This window comes from Lontra canadensis, unplaced genomic scaffold, assembly GCF_010015895.1.
Source record: "Lontra canadensis isolate GAN:19392208 unplaced genomic scaffold, GSC_riverotter_1.0 scaffold10, whole genome shotgun sequence".
Taxonomy (NCBI): Eukaryota; Metazoa; Chordata; class Mammalia; order Carnivora; family Mustelidae; genus Lontra; species Lontra canadensis.
The window spans coordinates 15132700-15153215 of record NW_022631004.1 but is presented as its reverse complement, the minus strand read 5'-3'; the positions used below and the strand labels follow the sequence as shown (position 1 = coordinate 15153215).

Genomic DNA, 20516 nt, shown 5'->3' with positions numbered 1-20516 from the left:
TTTATTATTACCACCCAACCCTATTCTTTTTCATATTAGCATTCATTACCATCTGATATTATCTTATTTGTTATCTCCCACCACTGCCATCACTATTAGAATTTTAGTTCCATAAGAACCAAGACTGTATTTTGTTCACTACTTATCTTCAGCATCTAGACTAGTGGCTAGCACACAGGACACACCCAACTAATATTTGTTAATGATTACTGAATAAACATATTCATATAGACCTAACCCAGGTAATTAGAAAGATGACTAGGAACAATGTGGAAGATAGACTTGGGCAAAAATGGAGGCAGAGATATTAGTTGATTCAAATAATATCAGGACTAAAACCAGGTAAAGTCAGGGGCACCTGGTTGGCTGAGTTGGTAGAACATGTGACTCTTGATCTCCAGGTTCTAAGTTCAAGCCCCATGTTGGGCATAGAGATTACTTAAAAATTATTTTTAAATCCTAAAAAGAAATAAAACAGATAAGGCAGTGGGAATGAGACATATATGAAATTAGTTAGATAAAAGCAATATAGTTTACAATTGATTAGATATGGGAGCTAAGGCCAATGAAGGAGGAACAGAAGATGACTTACAGAGAATTAAAAAATGAGCAAAAAAAAAAATCAATTTTAGACATGTTGAAATTGAGGTATTTGAGACAAATGCAGGCTAGGATTTCCAATAGCTGCTAGATATGCAGATTTGGAACTCAGCAAGATGTCAAAGCTATAGATTTAGGTGTAGGAGTCAGCAGCAGATGAGTAAGAGTTAAAGTGAGTGAGATGAGATCATCCTGGAAAGCACGTAGAATCAAAAAGAACAGGAACAGAACTCTGGAAAGCACCAATACTCAAGGGGCAAAATGAGGAAGAGGATCCAAAAAAAGAAATTAAGAGTAATTGGTCTGAGAAATAGCAGACCAGAATAGTTCACATATAATGGCGTAAATGATTTTCATGAAAAGAGGGCAAGCTGAGGTTGAGGGGAATTAGGATGAAATACAGAATAAAGCTGAAATACAGGTTTGAAGTGAGTGATACAGATTTGACAGAGGTGCTGAGAGGAATAAACAGAAATTATTCTATTGACCAAACTGGAAATTTGCCAAAGACAGACCGCAAACAGAACTGCTATGGTTGGCATCATTAAACATACAGCATATAGAAATGGGTTGACTCAATCCAGTTGGAAATCTGACAAACAAGTTCAGTAGAAGGAATTGCTTCAAGATTGCTTCAATGTTGAAATTGCTAGCAAGGTATCATTTCAAGTGATAGAACACGAAGATTAAGTAAGGAAATAAATGAGATTAGGAAGAGGGATACTAGGAGAGGGGGAAAAAAAAAAAAACAAAGTCTGGGAGTGTCCAAGAAGTTCAAGAGCAGTAGGAACAAGAATAGGAGAGATGTGGAAGAATGAAAGGTTGTTATGAAAGACGAGTTTGCCAGAATTTAAGGTTTCACAGTTAGTCAATGCCATGCAATAGTGAGGACATAAAACAGATCTTATCCCATCAAAATAAGGATGATAATGAGATTTCTATACTAGTATGTAAACTATTAATATAAAAAGACCACTAAATAATGGGAGTTAGCTACAAGAAACGTAAAACAGAGTATTGCCCAAGCAAATCATAACTGTTATTATAAATACCAAGAAATTAAAAGACTTCTAAAAGAGGGACTGTAAATGCTACCACATGTTTGGGGAGAAAGTGGATGAATGGTTACATGGGACTAGATAAGAAAATAGGTTAAACAGGTGGGAAACAGAGTAGACAAATATGAGAAAGCAAAATGTCAGTGAACTGACCATAAGAAACTGGTATGTTTTATTTCTGAAGTTTTTCCAAATGCCAAATGAGAGTAAAAACACCTGCTTTTTACCCACCTCCACGGACTACTTTTAGATGACAGAATTAATTTTAACATAAAGGAGAAAAGAATGTTCACTGCAGCACTACTAATAACAGCAAACACCCAGAAATAAATGACTAGCAACAGAAAGTGGCTAAATAACTATGGAATATTAACATAGTAGTCCATTATGTAGCAATTAAAAGGAATGAACCAAACCTACAGATATACAGATACATTTAAAAAATTTTAATGTTGTTTATAGATGTGTATATATATAATAAGAGTATAAAAGCAAATATAGAAATGATTAACAACACAGTCAACATAATTATTACCTCACCTCTGGGGAGGAAAGAAGGGAATGAAATCAAGATGTGTACCAAGGAAGGAACTTTCAACTCTACCTGTATTATTTCTTTAAAAAAAAAAAAAGTGACTAAACCAAGAATCACAAACTATTAAGACTGGATAAAGTTAGACAACAATAGTACATATGCATTTATCTTATTATTCCTTATTTCTGAAATATTTCATAATACAAAAAGGTACAAATTATGTAAGAAATACTCTATACATTATTACTAACAATAACATTCTCTCATATAAATCTACAAAACTGTCTCGTGAACGTTGTCAAAGCTTTAGGAAATGCTTATAATCTATATTTTGGAAGTAATCTGAAAAGTATCTGACATTTCCTAATTCTGGTTTGTTAATTAATGACAAAAAAAGGGTTGACAGAACTACTTTAGTCATTAACACATTTAAAATCATACCAATATTTAATTTCCACTATGTCATCATTAAAGACATTTAATGGTGAGGTAATGAATGATTATTTTCTTCTCTATATTTTCTAATTGCATTACTTACTAGTAGCATTACTTGTATAGCCAGAAATTTTGTGAAGGAAGAAAAATCAACTTTACATCTTGACTGTTTTTCTTAATTCTCTTAAAAATCTCTTCATTGAAATGTTTTTTTCCTTTTCTACCTTTTCATCCAGTGACTTGAAATTCTTAAGGAAATGAACAATTCTGAGGCCGTGAAACGGCTGTTAAAATTAAGATTAGTATGTACTTCAAAAAAGTTTTTAAAAACTGATGAACTAGGAGACAAGTAATTTTAAACATACTGTAGCATTAAGTAATGATCCATGAAAATCTATGGTTTTCGCACCTACTGCATTCCATATCTTCAGGCCACGGAACACCAAACATCTCCATGAGCTCCGAACACTCACTGTAAGCCCGCTGACACAGCCTACGACAGGGAAGAGTGACACGTCCATATTCCATACAAATAGGAGCATAGAGTGCACAAAGAAATGGCCGAAAATCCCGAGAACAATCCAGATTCACCATTGGGTGGAATGGCTAGGAAAAAGTTAAAATTGAACAATTAGAGAAAGAATTGTATACAACTTAAAACTTCCTATTTAGAATATTACAATATTCTTTTTTTTTTTTTCATTTTAAAAATTTCTGAAGGCTATTAAAATTTCTGAAGGAAAGTTTTGGTTTTTGAAACAAAATCCTCTTAGCTATATCCCTAAGGATTCTGAATTGCTTGAGACTGAGATGTGTTTCAGAATCTATATGTGTATTTTAATTGTTAGAGGTGATATTAATGAAGAGGCAGGGCTGAGAATCACAATATGATACACATTACATAGAAAAAAAAAACAATAAAAGATATATGCCAAATGCTCAAAAAAGTGACCACTGCTTGGTGACAGGAATCTAAGAGATTTTAATTTTCTTCTTTTTATGAATTTCAATTTTATTCAACTAACAAGTATCAAGAGGAGAGAGCAGACAAATGCTAAAAGAGGAAAGGGAGTGGGAGTGGAGGAAGAGAAGCAGTTATACATAGCAGTAGTTATTTTGGGAGTGTGGGAGAGGGAAAGATCTCTCACATTTGTCTCATATTTTCTTGTTCTTTTACATTAAAAAAATTTTTTTAAATGGGTATCATATGATGTAAACAGAACTAACACTGTAAGCTGATATTAAGGAAACAAAAGGAAAAATAGAGGCTCTAGACGTAAAACCATGCTTAAATAATCATTAAAACCACAGGAATAGATCAAACATCCCAATAAATATTCATCTAAGTTTTTCATTATCAATTATTCTTTTCACTTATTCATATAATGGTTTCAGAGTCATTGCTGATTTTGATCTGGTAACAGATATTCTCACCACTAAGCCTTTCTATTAAGAATCAATCAGCTTTTGGGGCGCCTGGGTGGCTCAGTGGGTTAAAGCCTCTGCCTTCGGCTCAGGTCATGATCCCAGGGTGCTGGGATCAAGCCCTGCATCGGGCTCTCTGCTCAGCAGGGAGCCTGCTTCCCTTCCTCTCTCTCTGCTTGCTTCTCTGCCTACTTGTGATCTCTGTCTGTCAAATAAATAAATAAAATCTTAAAAAAAAAAAAGAATCAATCAGCTTTTACATTGACACATAATATCTTCCAAAGGCCTCCTATACAAGATGCAGTCAGAAAACCAAGAGTCACTTAAAGAAACTCAAGAGTTAACTGTATAATGGAAATGGTACCCAACATATAACAATAAATTCTGTGTGACCATCATTCCCAAGGATGAAGGAGTAGGCTGTATTAAACCAATGTTTCCATCAAGAACAATTTTAAAATACAGAAAAAAAGTTTTAAAACATCTATTTAAAGCTACTGAAGAACTGCTGAAGCAAAAACTAGAGGAACCAAGAATACAGAGAACAGGAAACATGGATATGTGGCCTGATATGCACAGCTGCTTTTCTAAGAAGGCATTTGTTGAATCTTGAAATTGAAGTTGAAGGCAGTTTGTTAAGTCATAAGGTGAGAGGCTGAGAATCAAGCTTTGACTAGGCTGGTGCTAGAAACCAGTGCAGTTTTGGTGGTCTTACAAGGCTATAGACAAAAATCAAAATGAAAGGAATAAGACATAGGTTTCGAGAAGGGGAAGTGCCAAGGACTGAGTCTGACACAGAGCCAATTTTCCCTTCAAGAAATCAGAAAATTCTGAAGCTGCAGGAGGAAGGAACTAAGAAGCTAAGGAGAAAGCCTCTTTGAAAAGCAGAGTGGAGATTTTGGTAGTTTTATTGTACTAAGGAAACATGGATTAGAGTTCAAGTTCTGACAGAGGAACTGAACATACCAAACTCTCCCAGGTGGAAGCCTCTGAATAGCTACATTCTTGTTGCAGTGACAAATCAAAGGAAGGCAGAGACCTACCAGCCTCAACTCAGCTCAGTCCCTAATGGAATTAAGGTGATCCACCATTTATCTGCTAATTAGAAGAAAGGGTGAGCCTTCTCTGGAGTAACAGAGCATTATCTGGAACCTCACCAACATTTTGTAATGTCTAACACTAAAAAAAAATTACTAGGTGTTTTAAGAGACAGGACTATATGGGGTGTCTGGGTGGCTCAGCTGGTTAAGCCTTTGGCTCAGGTGATGATCTCAGAGTCCTGGGATCCAGCCCCCCATCAGGCCCTCTGCTCAGCAGGGAGTCTCTTTGTCCCTCTCCTCTGCCCCTGCCCACCCCGTTCGTGTGCAGTCTCTCTCTCCCCGCTCTATCAAATAAGTAAATAAAATATTTTTCAAAAAAGAGAGAGAGAGGAGACAGAACCATATGATTAAAACCAAGAAAAAAAATTACATTTTGGTGGTCCAGCTATTGAACTTAATATATAAGACTGTATATAACTATGTCAAGTATGTTCAAGAAAATAAAAATGAAGAATTTCACCAGAAACTGAAATCTATTATGAAAGGAATCAAGTAGAAATTTTATAACTGAGATATACAATCTGGAATTAAGAACTCATTAGATTTATCAAAAGACAGAAATGGCAAAATAGAAAACAAGACAATACAAAATATCCAAACAGAAGCACACAGACCAAAAAATACTGAAAAATACATTAAAAAAAATAAAAGACATGTAAAACATGGAAAAGCCTAAGATATGCATAAGTAGAATCTTAAAAGGTGGGGAGAAAGAAAATGGGCAGAGGCATTATATAAAAAGATGATGCCTGGGAATTTTCTAAAACTAATTGAAGACAACAATCTACAGATTCAAAATCTTCTATAAACCCCACAAAGGATAAAAATAAGAAAATCACAGTGAGGTAAATGTTAAATTGTTGAAAAATGAAGAAAAATATCTGAAAAGGAGCCAATGGAAGTGGAAGGAGGAAAAGACAACTTACCTTTAACAGAGCAACAGTTAACCCTCAGAGCTGACTTTGGAAAACCATAAAACAACAGAATGACTTTTAAAGAGCTAAGGAAAAATAACTGCAAACTTCTAAGTCAACAGCCAGCAAAAATATCCTTCATAAATGAAGGCAAAGTAAAGACATTTTCAGACAGACAAAAAAATGAGAGAAAATCAGTCACCAGCAAACCTGCATTATAAGGAATACTCAAGAGTTTTTCAGACGGAAGAAAGATGATCAAAGATGAAAACTCAAAAGTACTTAAAATCAACAAAAGGGGTGAAAATGTGGGAAAATATAAATGAATACTCCCTGTACCAATAAAAAGTAATAATGTCTTAAAATACATACAAAATACCGTGTGTGTGTGTGTGTGTGTGTGTGTGTGTGTGTATCTCAATAAGTGACAGAAGAGGACAAAAATTCTGTAAGAATACAGAAAATCTAAACAAGCCAATTATAAATTTGATCTAAGTAACCTATTTATGGGGCAATTGGGTGGCTCAGTTGGTTAAGTGACTGCTTTTGGCTTAGGTCATGATCCCAGGGTCCGGGAATCGAGCCCCACATTGGGCTCCCTGCTCAGTGAGGAGCCTGTCTCTCCCTCTCCTTCTGCTGCTCTGCCTGCTTGTGTCTCTCGCTCTCTCAGTCAAATAAATAAATAAAATTTTTAATAAATAAATAAATAAATATTTATACTCATGATATCCAATAATAACTGGATCCTATTTATTTTTTATTTTTTTTAAGATTTTATTTATTTATTTGACAGACAGAGATCACAAGTAGACAGAGAGGCAGGCAGAGAGAGAGAGGGAAGCAGGGTCCCTGCCGAGCAGAGAGCCCGATGCGGGACTCGATCCCAGGACCCTGAGATCATGACCTGAGCCGAAGGCAGAGGCTTAACCCACTGAGCCACCCAGGCGCCCAATAACTGGATCCTATTTAACAGGAACATGGAATCTTTATTAAAATTAGCCATATTCTAGATCCTAAAGCATGCCACAGCAACCTTCGGAGAATTAAAATCATTCATGGAAGGTTCTAAGACTAAAATGTAATTAAGGTATAAACCAATTACAGAAAATGCCCAAACCCAACTGCTTGAAAATCTGGAAATTAGACAACAAACTTCTAAATAACCCATAATCAACAAAGGGAATCATAACAGAGATGTAAGTTGTATATATAATTATATAGGTTATATAATCTATATATAAAAGTAAATAAAGACAATATCAGCAAAAGCTGTACTCAGAGAAAATTTACAATCTGATATACACATAACAGATAATAAGAAAGCCTGAAAACAATCAATGACCTAAGCTCCATCTCAAGAAGCTAGAAAAAGAATGGCTAAACTTAAGGAATGTATAAGGAAAGCAGTAAGAAGAAAACAAGCAATTTCAATTATCACTATCAGGAATGAAGAAAATTAATGTAGAAAAATACCGTAGATACCATAAATAATAAATTTACTAGATTTATATTACTAGATTTACTAGAAAAATAATGTAGATACCAAAAGTAATAATATTGACATGATGAAATGAACAAATGCATTGGGAAAAAAAAATCACAATTTACCAAAACTCATAAAAGTTTATCTTCTATCTACAAAGAAATTTAATCCATTATTAGAAATTATTCCCCCCAAAGAGAACTCTAGACTAAGATGGCTTTACTAGAAAAATATGTCAAACATCAAATAAAGAAGTTGCAATAATCACACAAAAACTCTTCCTAAAAGGGGGGAAAAAGGAACTTTACCCAATTCGTCTAATGAAGTCAGCCTAATTTTTATAATACAACCCAATAGGAACTATATAAGAAGGAAAATTATTCCTCATGATCATAGATATAAAAATTATATCAGTAAATTAATCCAGAATATGTAAAAAAGGAGTAATATGCCACATGAACTTTTTTCCTAAGGATAGAACACTGATTAACATCTGAAAAACCAGTTAATGTAATTAATAGCATTAATAGAAAAAGGGAGAAAAATCACATGATCCACTAATAACAGAGATGTAGTAAAAGTATTAAATGAAATTCAACACACATTTATTATGAAAACTACCTGCAGAGTAAGAAGAAATCTCCTCAAATCTGGGAAGTAGATACATCAAACCACAGCAAACCTCATACTTGGTGGTAAACTGGAGAAAGCTTCCCAAAATCGAGGATGAGGCAAAAGGACCTGTCATTACCATCTTATTTAACACTGTATTGAAAGTCCTCAGCAGGGCAGTAAGAAAAGAAAAAGAAATAAAAGGTAAAAGAATTAGAAGGAAAGAAATATAAGAATTAGGGGTACATGGATCAGAAAGAAAGAAACTATCATTATTCATAGATGACTTGTGCTCCAGTTATCAAACTTTTATCCCTCAGTTCCAAACTCACCCCTCAATACCTGCTCTATGATAATCATTTCTCCTTTACAGTAAGCATGAATTTAAACTTTATCAATAAAGAGTGTTGGAGAAACACTGCAGGACAAAAGGGCTTCCTTGTTGGTTGTGGTTGCTGCACAGTCAGGCAGCAGTGCAAATGTTAAGAAATCTCTGATTCTCTATCCCACCATGTGCAGAAAGGTCTCTTAGTAGCCTCATAATCACAGCATAGCTTGGTGACCCCCTTCTCGCAGCCCTTACGATATGGATACTGCATGGTCGAGGCCTCCCACCTGCAACAGTGCCCTGACTCCCTCCTTTTGCTTAGTCACCAGCTAAGACCTGCCCAAGCCTTGAAGACTTGCTTACTCCTTGCAACTATCGACCAACTCTGGCCCAGCCAACCTGGTGAATTTCTCTGCCATCCACTGAGCTGCAACTACATCTACAATTAAGGTCTGAGCCTTTATGTCTGGTTGTCCCTTTCAAGATTTTCCCTCTGCCCTAGAGAACCCTGTTGAGCCATCTTGTAAATACTCTCTTATACTAGCTTATTAATTCTTTATATTACACTTTCCTTGTTTAAATCATTGAGTGCTTCTGTCTTCTGATAGAACCAGAGTAATAAAATCTGTTACAAAGAAAATCCAAGGGGCGCCTGGGTGGCTCAGTGGTAAAGGCCTCTGCCTTCGGCTCGGGTCATGATCTCAGGGTCCTGGGATTGAGCCCCACGTCGGGCTCTCTGCTCGGCAGGGAGCCTGCTTCCCTCTCTCTCTCTCTGCCTGCCTCTCTGCCTACTTGTGATCTCTGTCAAATAAAAAAAAAAAAAGAAATTCCAAGATAATCTATAAACCATTAAAATAAATGAATTTACTAACACTGGATAAAAAATCAATTAAGATAAAAGTTATCTGTATTTCTACATTCCAGGAATATATTAAAAATGAAATTTTAAAATATCACCAATAGAAAAGGAAACTAAGAAAAAATTCCATTTTTAAGAGCATCAAAAAGAAAGCATACCATCCTATACTTATGAATAAAGTTAACCAGTGCAAGACAGAAAACTATAGAGTATTACTGAAAGAAATTGAAGAAGACCTAATAAATAGACATTCATATTCATGGATTAAATGATAATGTTATTAAGATGGTGATATTCACTAACGTGATCTATAAATTCAATCTAAAAATCCCAATGGCCTTTTTTTGCAAAAATGGGAAAGTTGATCCCAAAACTCATATAGAATTGCAAGAGAGTCTGAACAGATCAGAACAACCTTGGGTGCGGGGAGGAACAAAGTCAGAGTACTCATACTTTCCAATTTCAAAACTTAATACAAAGCTACAGTAATCAAAACATGTGGTATTAGTGTAAATCTAAACATGCAAAAGAATAAAGCTGGAGACCCTTGCATTATACCACATACAAAATTTACTTACAAATGGATCAAAGGCCTACACATAAGGGCTAAATCTATACAACTTATAGAAGAAAACAGAGGTAAATGTTCATAACCTTGGGTGTGGCAATGTTTTCTTAGATTGGACAACAACAGCACAAGCACAAAGGGAAAAAAATAGATATATTAGACTTTGTCAAAATAGAATGCTTTCACATACCTAAGGACATTATCAGGAGAGGAACCAGACAACCCACAAAATGGAAAAAAATATTTATAAAGCATATCTGGTAAGGGTGGTAAGGGTCTGGTATACAGAATATAAAAAGAACCCCCACAACTCAACAAAAAGACAACCAAGTTTATTGAGTGGGCAAAATACATAAATAGACATTTCTCCAAAGAAGTTAAGCAATGGCCGATAAACACATGAAAATATGTTCAAAGTCATCAGTCATTAAGGAAATGCAAATCAAAACCACAATGGGATACTACATTATACCCACTAATATAGCTAATCTAAAAAACAGAAAACAATAAGTGTTGACAAGGATGCAGAGAAATCAGAACCCTCATGTGTTGCTGTGGGAATGTAAAATGATGCAACCATGACAGAAAACAATTTGGCAATTCCTTAAGATGTTAAACATAGATTATCATGATTAGCAATTCTACTCCTAGGCATGTGCCAAAAGAATCAAGAATGATGTTTAAGGCAAAACTTGTATATAAATTTTCACAGCAAGATAGCATTGTTCATAATAGCCCACAGAGTAAAATAAAACAAAGGAAGGAAATAAAAGAAGAAAAATCAATGAAATTAAAACAGAAAAGAAATAGAGAAAAATTCTCATATAAGGGCTGGTTCTTTGAAACTACGAATAAAATTGTAAGTTTCTGGCCAAAACTATTAAAGAAAAAGGAAAAACACAAATTACCAATATCAAGAATAGGTCACTGAGGTTCTGTAGGCATTAAAAAGACAATAAACAAATATTACAAACAACTCTATGCACATAAACTAGCCATCTTAGCTAAAGTAGACCAATTCCTCAAAGGCAGACTACCTAAACTCACCCAAGATGAAACTGATAATCTGAATAGTCCTGTAACTACTAAAGAATTTGAATTTGGGTTTAAAAATCTCCAGAAAAAGAAATGTCCAGGTCAGATGGTTTCATAGATAAAATCTAACATTTAAAGAAAAATTAACATTCATTCTAAACAATCTTTTCAAGAAAATAGCAAAGAAAAGAACACATCCCAACTAATTCTATGAAGTATTAAAACCAAACAAAAATAATACAAAAGAAGAAAACTACAGACCAATATTCCTCATGAACATAAATGTAAAGTCTTTAACAAAATAGTAACAAAGCAAATCCAAATATATATTAAAAGCATTATATACCACAACCTATTAGGGTTTGCTTCAGAAATTCCAGGCTGGTTCAATACTCAAAAGTGAATTAATGTAATCCCATATTACCAGGCTAACAGAAAAATAACATTATCATACCAAATGATGCAGAGAAAGCACTTATGATTTTATGTTTTCGATGAACTAGAAATACAGGGTAACTTCCTCAATTTGATAAAGAGCATCTACAAATACCCTACAGCCATCATAATTAATGGTGAAACATGGATGCTTACCCCTAAGATTGGAAATAAGGGAAGGGTGTCTGCTCTTACCACTCTTATTCAACATGGTACTGGAAATCCTGCCAACACAATAAAGCAAGAAAATAAAATAAAAGGTGTACACTGGAAAAAGAAATAAAACTATTCCTGCGGTGCCTGGGTAGCTCAGTGGGTTAAAGCCTCTACCTTTGGCTCAGGTCATGATCCCAGGGTCCTGGGATCAAGCCTCCCATCTGGCTCTCCGCTCAGCAGGGAGCCTGCTTCCTTCTCTCTCTCTCTGCCTGCCTCTCTGCCTACTTGTGATCTCTGTCTGTCAAATAAATTAATAGAATCTTAAAAAAAAAAAAAAGATAAAAAAAAAGAAATAAAACTGTTCCTATTTGCAGTTAACACTACTGTCTACATAGAAAATCCCAAAACATCTACAAAGAACACCTCCTTGAATTAGTGAGTTCAGAAGACGGCAGGATATAAGAAAAACATACCAAAAAAACCCAACTCTATTTCTCTGAAAAATAAATAAAAAGATTTGTCCATTTTGAAAGAAAGAGGGGGAAAAAAGCATGTATAAGATAGGGGGAGGCACAGAGGGAAAGAATCCCAAGCAGACTTCCTGCTGAGTGCAGCGTCAGTTGCAGAACTCAATCCCATAACCCAGAGATCATCACTCGAGCAAAAATCAAGAGCCAGATGTTTAACTGAGCCACACAGGCACCCCAACTCTATTTATTCCCCCCCAAAATATATTAATTAATTAATCTATTTATTTATTTATTTATTGTGAAAGAAACGGAGAGAGCAGGAGGAGGGTCAGAAGGAAGGGGAGAAGCAGACTCCCCACTGAGCACAGAGCTCCATGCAGGGCTCAATCTCAAGACCCTGAAATCACAGTCTGAGCTGAAGTCAGATGTTCAAATAACTGAGCCATCCAGGTGCCACAGCCTAACTCTACTATATAAAACTGTGTTCTATTTATAAAGAGCACATGAAAACTAGAACAATATACTTAGAACCACTGAAAAATAGAAAGAAAAAAGAAATACCTGGGTGTAAATTCAACAAAACATGTACAGGACTCAAATGCAGAAAACTATAAATGATGACAGAATAAATCAAGGAATATAAATAAATTAACAGATACACACTGTTTTAGTTTGCTAGGGTTGCTGTAACAAAGTACCATAAACTGAGTGGCTTAACCAACAGAAATTCCCTGCCTCACATTTCTGGAAGCTAGCAATCTGAGATCAAGATGTTGGCAGAACCATGTTTCTCAGAAGGTGCAAGAGAAGGATCTGCTCCTGCTCTCTCTCCTAGCTTCTGGGAGTTCCTTGGATTGTGACAGCATAAATCTGATCTTCACTGCATCCTCTCTATACCTGTTCACATCTTCCTTCTACTGTGTGTCTGTCTGTGTCTAAATTTCCCTTTTCTAAGGGAATTCAGTCATACCGAATTAGGGCCCCTCCCTACTTCAGTATAACCTTATCTTTTGAGGTACTGGGTGTTAGAACTCCAACACAGACATTTTAGGAGGACTCAATTCAAGGCAACCAAATTTACTGAATGGGTTGAAGATTCAACATTAAAGATGCCAATTCTCCCCCCAGATGATTTCCAGATTTAATGAAATTTCTAACAAAAAGCAGCATATCCACCACAGCCAGGTGGGATTTCTCCCTGGGATGAAAGGGTGGTTCGACATTTGCAAATCAACCAATGTGACAGAACACGTAAATACGAGAAAGGCAAGAACCACATGGTCCTCTCAACTGATGCAGAAAAAGCACTAGACAAAATACAGCATCCTTCTCTGATTAAAACTCTTCAGAGTATAGGGATAGAGGGAACATTCCTCAATTCCATAAAATCAATCTATGAAAAACCCACAGCAAATATCATTCTCAATGAGGAAAAGCTGAGAGCCCTTCCCTTAAGATTGGGAACACGATACAGATGCCTACTCTCACCGTTATTGTTCAACATAGTACTAGCAACACAGTACTAGCAATCAGACAACAAAAAGAAATAAAAGGTATTCAAACTGGCAAAGAAGTCAAACTCTCCCTCTTCACAGATGACATGATACTTTATGTGAAAAACCCAAAAGACTCCAACCTCAAATTACTAGAACTCACACAGCAATTCAGTAATGTGGCAAGATAACAGAAATCAGTTGCTTTCTTATACACTAACAATTAAAGAGAAATTAAGAGAATCGATTCCATTTACAATAGCATCAAAAGTCGTAAGATACCTTGGAATAAACCTAACCAAAGAGGTAAAAGATCTTTACTCTAGGTACTATAGAACACTCATGAAAGAAATTGAAGAAGACATAAAAAGATGGAAAAACATGCCATGCTCATGGATTGTTAAGAATAAACACTGTTGGGGCGCCTGGGTGGCTCAGTGGGTTAAAGCCTCTGCCTTCGGCTCAGGTCATGATCCCAGGGTCCTGGGATCGTCGGGCTCTCTGCTCAGCGGGGAGCCTGCTTCCCTTCCTTTCTCTCTGGCTGCCTCTCTGCCTACCTGTGATCTTTGTCTGTCAAATAAATAAAATCTTTAAAAAAAAAAAAAAAAGAAAAAAAAAGAATAAACACTGTTAAAATGTCTATGCTGCCCAGAGCAATCCACACTTTCATCAACTTTCCCATCAAAATACCAATGGCATTTTTCAAACTGCTAGAACAAACAAGCCTAAAATGTGTATGGAACCAGAAGAATGAAACTCGACCACTCTCTCACACCATAATCAAAGACAAACTCAAAATGGATAAAAAGACCTCAATGTGAGACAGGAATCCATCAAAACCTTAGAGGAGAACATAGGCAGTAACATCTTCGACTTCTTGCAAGACACAATAGCAAAAATGAAGTTTTGGGACTTCATCAAGATAAAACAAAACAAAACAAAAGCAAAATGGGAAACAAAAGCAAAAATGAACTTTTGGGACTTCCTCAAGATAAAAAGCTTCTGCACAGCAAAGGGAACAGTCAACAAAACAAAGAGGCAACACACAGAATGGAAGAAGATATTTGCAGGTGACACTACAAAGCGCTGATATCCAAGATCTATAAAGCACTTCTCAAACTCAACACTCAAAAAACAAATTATCAAGTAAAAAAATGGGCAAAAGACATGAACAGACACTTCTCCAAAGAACGCATACAAATAGCTAACAGATAATGAAAAACTGTTCATCATCATTAGCCATCAGGGAAATTCAAACCACTGAGATACCACCTAACACCACTTAGAACAGCAAATATTGACAAGGCAAGAAACAACAAATGTTGGAGAGGTTGTGGGGAAAGGAGAACCCTTTACTGTTGGTAGGAGTGCAAGTTGGTACAGCCACTTTGGAAAACACTGTGGACATTTCTCAAAAAATTAAAAATAAAACTACTCTATGACCCAGCAATTGCACTACTGGGTATTTACCCACAAAGATATAGGTGTAGTGAAAAGAAGGGCCATACGCACCCCAATGTTCATAGCAGCAATGTCCACAATAGCCAAACTGTGGAAAGAGCCAAGATGGCCTTAGACAGATGAATGGATGAAGAAGATGTGGTTCATATATATAATGGAATATTACCAGCCTTCAGAAAGGTTGAATACCCAACTTCTGCATCAACATGGATGGGACTGGAGGAGATTATGCTGAGTGAAATAAGTCAAGCAGAGAAAGTCCATTATCATATGGTTTCACTTATTTGTGGAACATAAGAAATAGCATGGAGGACATTAGGAGAAGGAAGGGGGAAATGAGGGGGGTAGGGGAGGGGGAGACGAACCATGAGAGGCTATGGACTCTGAGAAACAAACCAAGGGTTTTAGAGGGGAGAGGGGTGGGGGAATGCATTAGCCCCGTGATGAGTACTGAGGAGGGAAGGTACGGCATGGAATGTGGGGTGTTATACGGAAACAATGAATCACGGAACACTACATCAAAAACTAATGATGTAGGGTGCCTGGGTGGCTCAGTTGGTTAAGCCTCTGCCTTCAGCTCAGGTCATGATCTCAGGGTCCTGGGATGGAGCCCCACATCAGGGTCTCTGCTTAGCAGGGAGCCTGTTTCTCCCTCTCTCTCTGCCTCCCTCTCTGCCTATTTGTGATCTCTCTCTCTGTCAAACAAAATCTTTAAAAAAAAAAAACCTAATGATGTACTATATGGTGACTAACATAACATAAAACAAAACAAAATGCAGCATGACTTTTAGTAGATAAAGATGAGTTTATTCTAAATTATATTTAAAAACAAAATAGATTTCGAAAAAAAATTGGGAAGAATCATGCCAGCCAATTTTAAGACTTACAATATAGCTAACAGTAATCAAGACAGTGTGGTACCAGTGGAGAGACAGATACAAAAAATAACAGAACATAATAAAGAAGGGGCACCTGGGTGGCCCTTGGTTTGGTTAAGCATCTGCCTTCATTTGGTTAAGCATCTGTCTTCAGCTCAGGTCATGATCCCAGAGTCCTGGGATTGAGCCCCACATTGGGCTCCCTGCTCAGTGGGGAGCTGCTTCTCCCCCTTACCCGCTGTTTGGTCTATCTCTGTCAAATAAATAAATAAAATCTTTAAAAGAAAAAAAAAAAAAGAACGTAAGAGAGAACCCAGAATTAAACCCACACAAGGATGGACAGTTAATTTTTGAGAAAGGAGCAAAAGCAATTCAATGGTGAAAGGACAGTTTTTTCAACAAATGGTGCTGGAGGTAGAAGATATTTATAGACAAGAAAATGAACCATACCTTATACAGATTAACTCAAAAGGGATGCATGGATTTAAATGCAAAACATAAAAGCTATAAAACTTAAAAAACAAACAAAGAAAAAATCTTCCAGACCAAAAGTTAGGTGAAGAATTCTTACACCAAAAGGACAACCCATAAAAGATTAAAAAAAAAAAAAAAAAAAAAAAAAAGATAAACCGGACTTAATTAAAATTTAAAACTTCTCTTCTCTTAAAGACCATATTAAAAGGATGTAAAAACATACTACAGATTAGGATAAACTATTTGTAAACCATATATCTAACAACAGATTTATATCTAGACTATATGTAGAAGTGTCAAAACTCAAAAATAAGAATTCATGCAATATAAACGAAAGACATAAACAGAAATTTTACCAAAAAGGATATATGAATGGCAAATTGAGTACATGAAAAGACATTCATTATCATTAACCATGAAGGAAATGTAAATTAAAACTGCATGAAGTACCACTATACACATTTTAGAAAAATTGAAATAAAAAATTATGACAATACCAAATGGTAGTGAGAATATAGGAAAAGTAAATCTCTCAATGTGTTGCTGGTGAGAATATAAAATGGTACAACCACCATGGAAAACAGTTTAGCAGTTTCTTAAAATTCCAAACATATGTTTCTCATATGATCCAGCAATCATACTCCTGGGCATTTATTCCCCCAAAATAAAAATTTATGTCTGCACAAAAACCTGTACACGAATGGTCATAATAGCTTTATTTATAATAGCAAAGATCTGAAACAACCCAAATGTTCTTCAATGGGTGGTTGATTAAACAAATTGTGGTATAGCTGGATAACAAAATATTCAGAAATTAAAAATAATAACTATTAATACACAGAACTTGTATGGATCTCAAATGATTATTATGTTAAATGAAAAAATCTCCAAAGATTACACTCTGTATGATTCCATTTATATAACATTCTGAAATGATAAAATTACAGATAAGAGAACAAAGTAGTGGCTGCTCAGGATTTGGAAAAGGGTGGAGGGAGAAAGGAAGCATAAGGGAGTTCCTTAGTGGTTCCTTCGTGTTTCCTTTGAAAACAGTTCTTTAACTGTAGCTGTGGCTACACACATCTACATATGTGGTAAAATTGCAAAGACTAGGAGCACATGGTTGGCTCAGACCACGGAGCATGCGCCTCTTGATCTAGGTGTTGTGAGCTGAAGCCCTACATTGGGCATAGAGCTTATTTAAAAACAAAAACAAAAAACTGCAAAGACTACATACATGGTCACATGCATATACACACACAAAAATGAGTACATTTAAAAGCTGGTGAAATATCATAAGGTCTATAGATAGCACCAAGGTTAAATTCTAGTTTTTATGCTGTATGACAGTTATATAATGTACAAAGACTGAGGTTGGGAGGGGGCAGGGACTAGGTAGGGTACACAGAATTTCTTTGCACTCTTTTTCCAATTTCCCATGAGTCTATCATTACTTTAAAATTAAAAGTTAGGGGCGCCTGGGTGGCTCAGTGGGTTAAAGCCTCTGCCTACGGCTCAGGTCATGATCTCAGGGTCCTGGGATCAAGCCCCACATCTGGCTCTCTGCTCAATGGGGAGCCTGCTTCTTCCCCTCTCTATCTCTCTGCCTGCCTCTCTGCCTACTTGTGATCTCTGTCTGTCAAATAAATAAATAAATAAAATCTTTAAAATTAAAAGTTAAAAACATTATTACATTCACATATTGATGATGGGAACATGCATCATACCTATGTGCATATGTATGTCTTTATTTTCATGTATGTCTTAAGTCTCAAAACTTGTGTGGTACTTAGGAACACATAAAATATCAACCAATCTGATATTCTTATGTTACTATGTTAGTAAAACCTTCATCTGTGAATTATAGATGAATTATAAAATTGATTTGAGTGATTATTTTGTGCAGTCATCAATGAGCCTAAAGCTACAAGTTTATGCTCCTGCCACTATTATTAGCTGTAAGTACCCTGTACTGTGTATCTCAGCTAGCATTCACTGGCACTAAAGGGATAGGCAGCTAAGTGCCTTATACACATTATCTCATTTAATCCTCCTGATAATTATTAATCACATTTTATAATACATATGAAGAAAATGAGACATTAAAATTAAGTAACTTCCCCAAGATCACAGAGATACAAAGACAGACCCAAGAGTCAAGACCCTGGCATTCCTATCTAGAGCCCTTGAACTTAACCAATTTATTCCACATAACCTCTCTAAACTTCAGTTCTCTCCTCTGTAAAATGGTCTTAATAACATATAAATAATAGTATATGAAATAGTTAGCATACAGGACCCAGTAAAAGCTTAAAAGGCGATCAGGGAAGAGCTGCAAGTTAACAGAGCTATAGCAGTCCTATATGGTGGGCCTAAAGAACTCTGCTGAATTTGAATGCCCTGTTCTCAACAACTGAAAGTCAACTGGAATGATGTTATTAAAAAGCAAAGCAAAGCATGGGTGCACATTATGCTGGGTGAAGGAAACCAGACATAAAAAAGTAGATATTGTATGATTACATTTATATAAAACTCTAGAAAATGAAAACTAATCCACAGTGACAGAAAACAGATCAATAGTTGCTTGGAGCAGGGCGTGAAGAGGGGGGTAGACTACAAAGGCACACAAGAAAGCTTTTGAGGTAATGGAAATGTTCTATATTTTGTGTTGATGGTTTCACAGCATACACATGTGTCAAAACACCAAACATTTTAAATGGGTCCAAGTTTGTACACTAATTACCTCAATAAATCAGTTATATAAAAACAGAAATATTAATATTAATATTTTTCAAATGAGCAAATCACCTTGATTTTACTCATTGGAGTTAACCTCAGCAAAATCAAAATTAAAAGAGGTAGCCTGAATACTGTAAAGTTGAGAATATATTGGATAATACTATTAAAGCTCTATCAAATAGAAAAATAATTTAACTGATAAATTTTTTGAAGATTCCTACTGCGTACCTCCTTAAGCAGTAATGCTTTTTGTTCACTAAATCAAGACCAGGGTATAGGAAGTTTACAAACTGAAAAGTAACTTTCTAAAATTAAATTTCTGGTTTCTACAACAAAGGTGCACTACATGGAACCCTCCATTCTTTGTTCAAATTCAAATCAACCAAGCCTTTGTGCTCCCATTCTCTTTCTTCTTTCAAATTTCCATTCCTGTTACCATAGGAACCTGCTAGCTGACAAGCCTTCAAGCATAGCAACAGCCCAAGCTTAGCAAGGGGTCTGAAAAGGGACAGAGTCAAAGGCCAAAATTTGACTCATGAGAATCAGAATTCCAATCTTTGTCACTCTACAAAGGGTCTGGTAACCATAGAAACTGCATCCTACTGCGTTTGGGAATATTATGACTAAATTCACTAAACGTGAAACCAAATGTGGAATGGCCTTGGAAATTCAAAAAATGGTATTCATTATATTTCAGATCCAAAACAGAATAAGAAGTTATTCAAAAACAACTTTTTAGAATAATTCCAAGTGATTTAAAATAAAATCCTTAAAAAACTCCTTTTCTGTAAAAATAAACTCTTAGTAACTTCTAAAACTTTAAGAATGATTTTGTATTTAAAAATTCTATGTTTGAAAAACACCTTTAATCCTACAGATTTTTCTTCTACAAATCTTAATTTTAAAAAATGTCTTGAGATAGGGTACTAAACACTTTCCAACAATATTTCAGTAAGTTGGTTTACAGAAATTTGCCATTATGAGATGAACATGTTTACCTCCTTAAGTCAAAGGGGAATTTCCAGAGAAGCGATAAAACTTGACTTTTAAGGAAGTTTTAATATTTTTCAAATATCATCAACAGTTCTGATCTATGATCTCTCTCAAAAGATAAAACCTTACAAACAAAATTCTACCACACTTCATAATTTAATTGAAAATAAGTACTTTAAAGGTATTCCTTTAAAGTGATTTGTCACATAAGAAAATGAAAGAAAAAATGTAAAGGTTTTTTTTTTCAAGTCAGAAATAACTAAATGCTATTAATGCCCCACTGCTTGTATGTACATTTTTCAATTTCGAAGATTCTTAATTCCGGACTGGTTTCCCTGTCACACAATAGACTTCTCAAGCTACTTCACTAGATTGTTGTTTGCTTTGATAAAACCACATTAATAGTAAACCCAAACAAAAGACAATAAGGGAAGTAAATCTGATAAGGCATGTATCCTGATGATA

General features: G+C 35.5%; 1 protein-coding gene across 1 annotated transcript in view; it reads right to left on the bottom strand.

The window, feature by feature from the left end:
• FZD3 (frizzled class receptor 3) overlaps nt 1-20516 on the bottom strand; it is a 93858-nt gene that overhangs the window by 55112 nt on the left and 18230 nt on the right. Inside the window, exon 3 of the mRNA XM_032855705.1 lies at nt 3038-3234. Within this exon, the coding sequence (XP_032711596.1) occupies nt 3038-3234 (197 nt within the window). The remainder of the gene's footprint in view (nt 1-3037; nt 3235-20516) is intronic.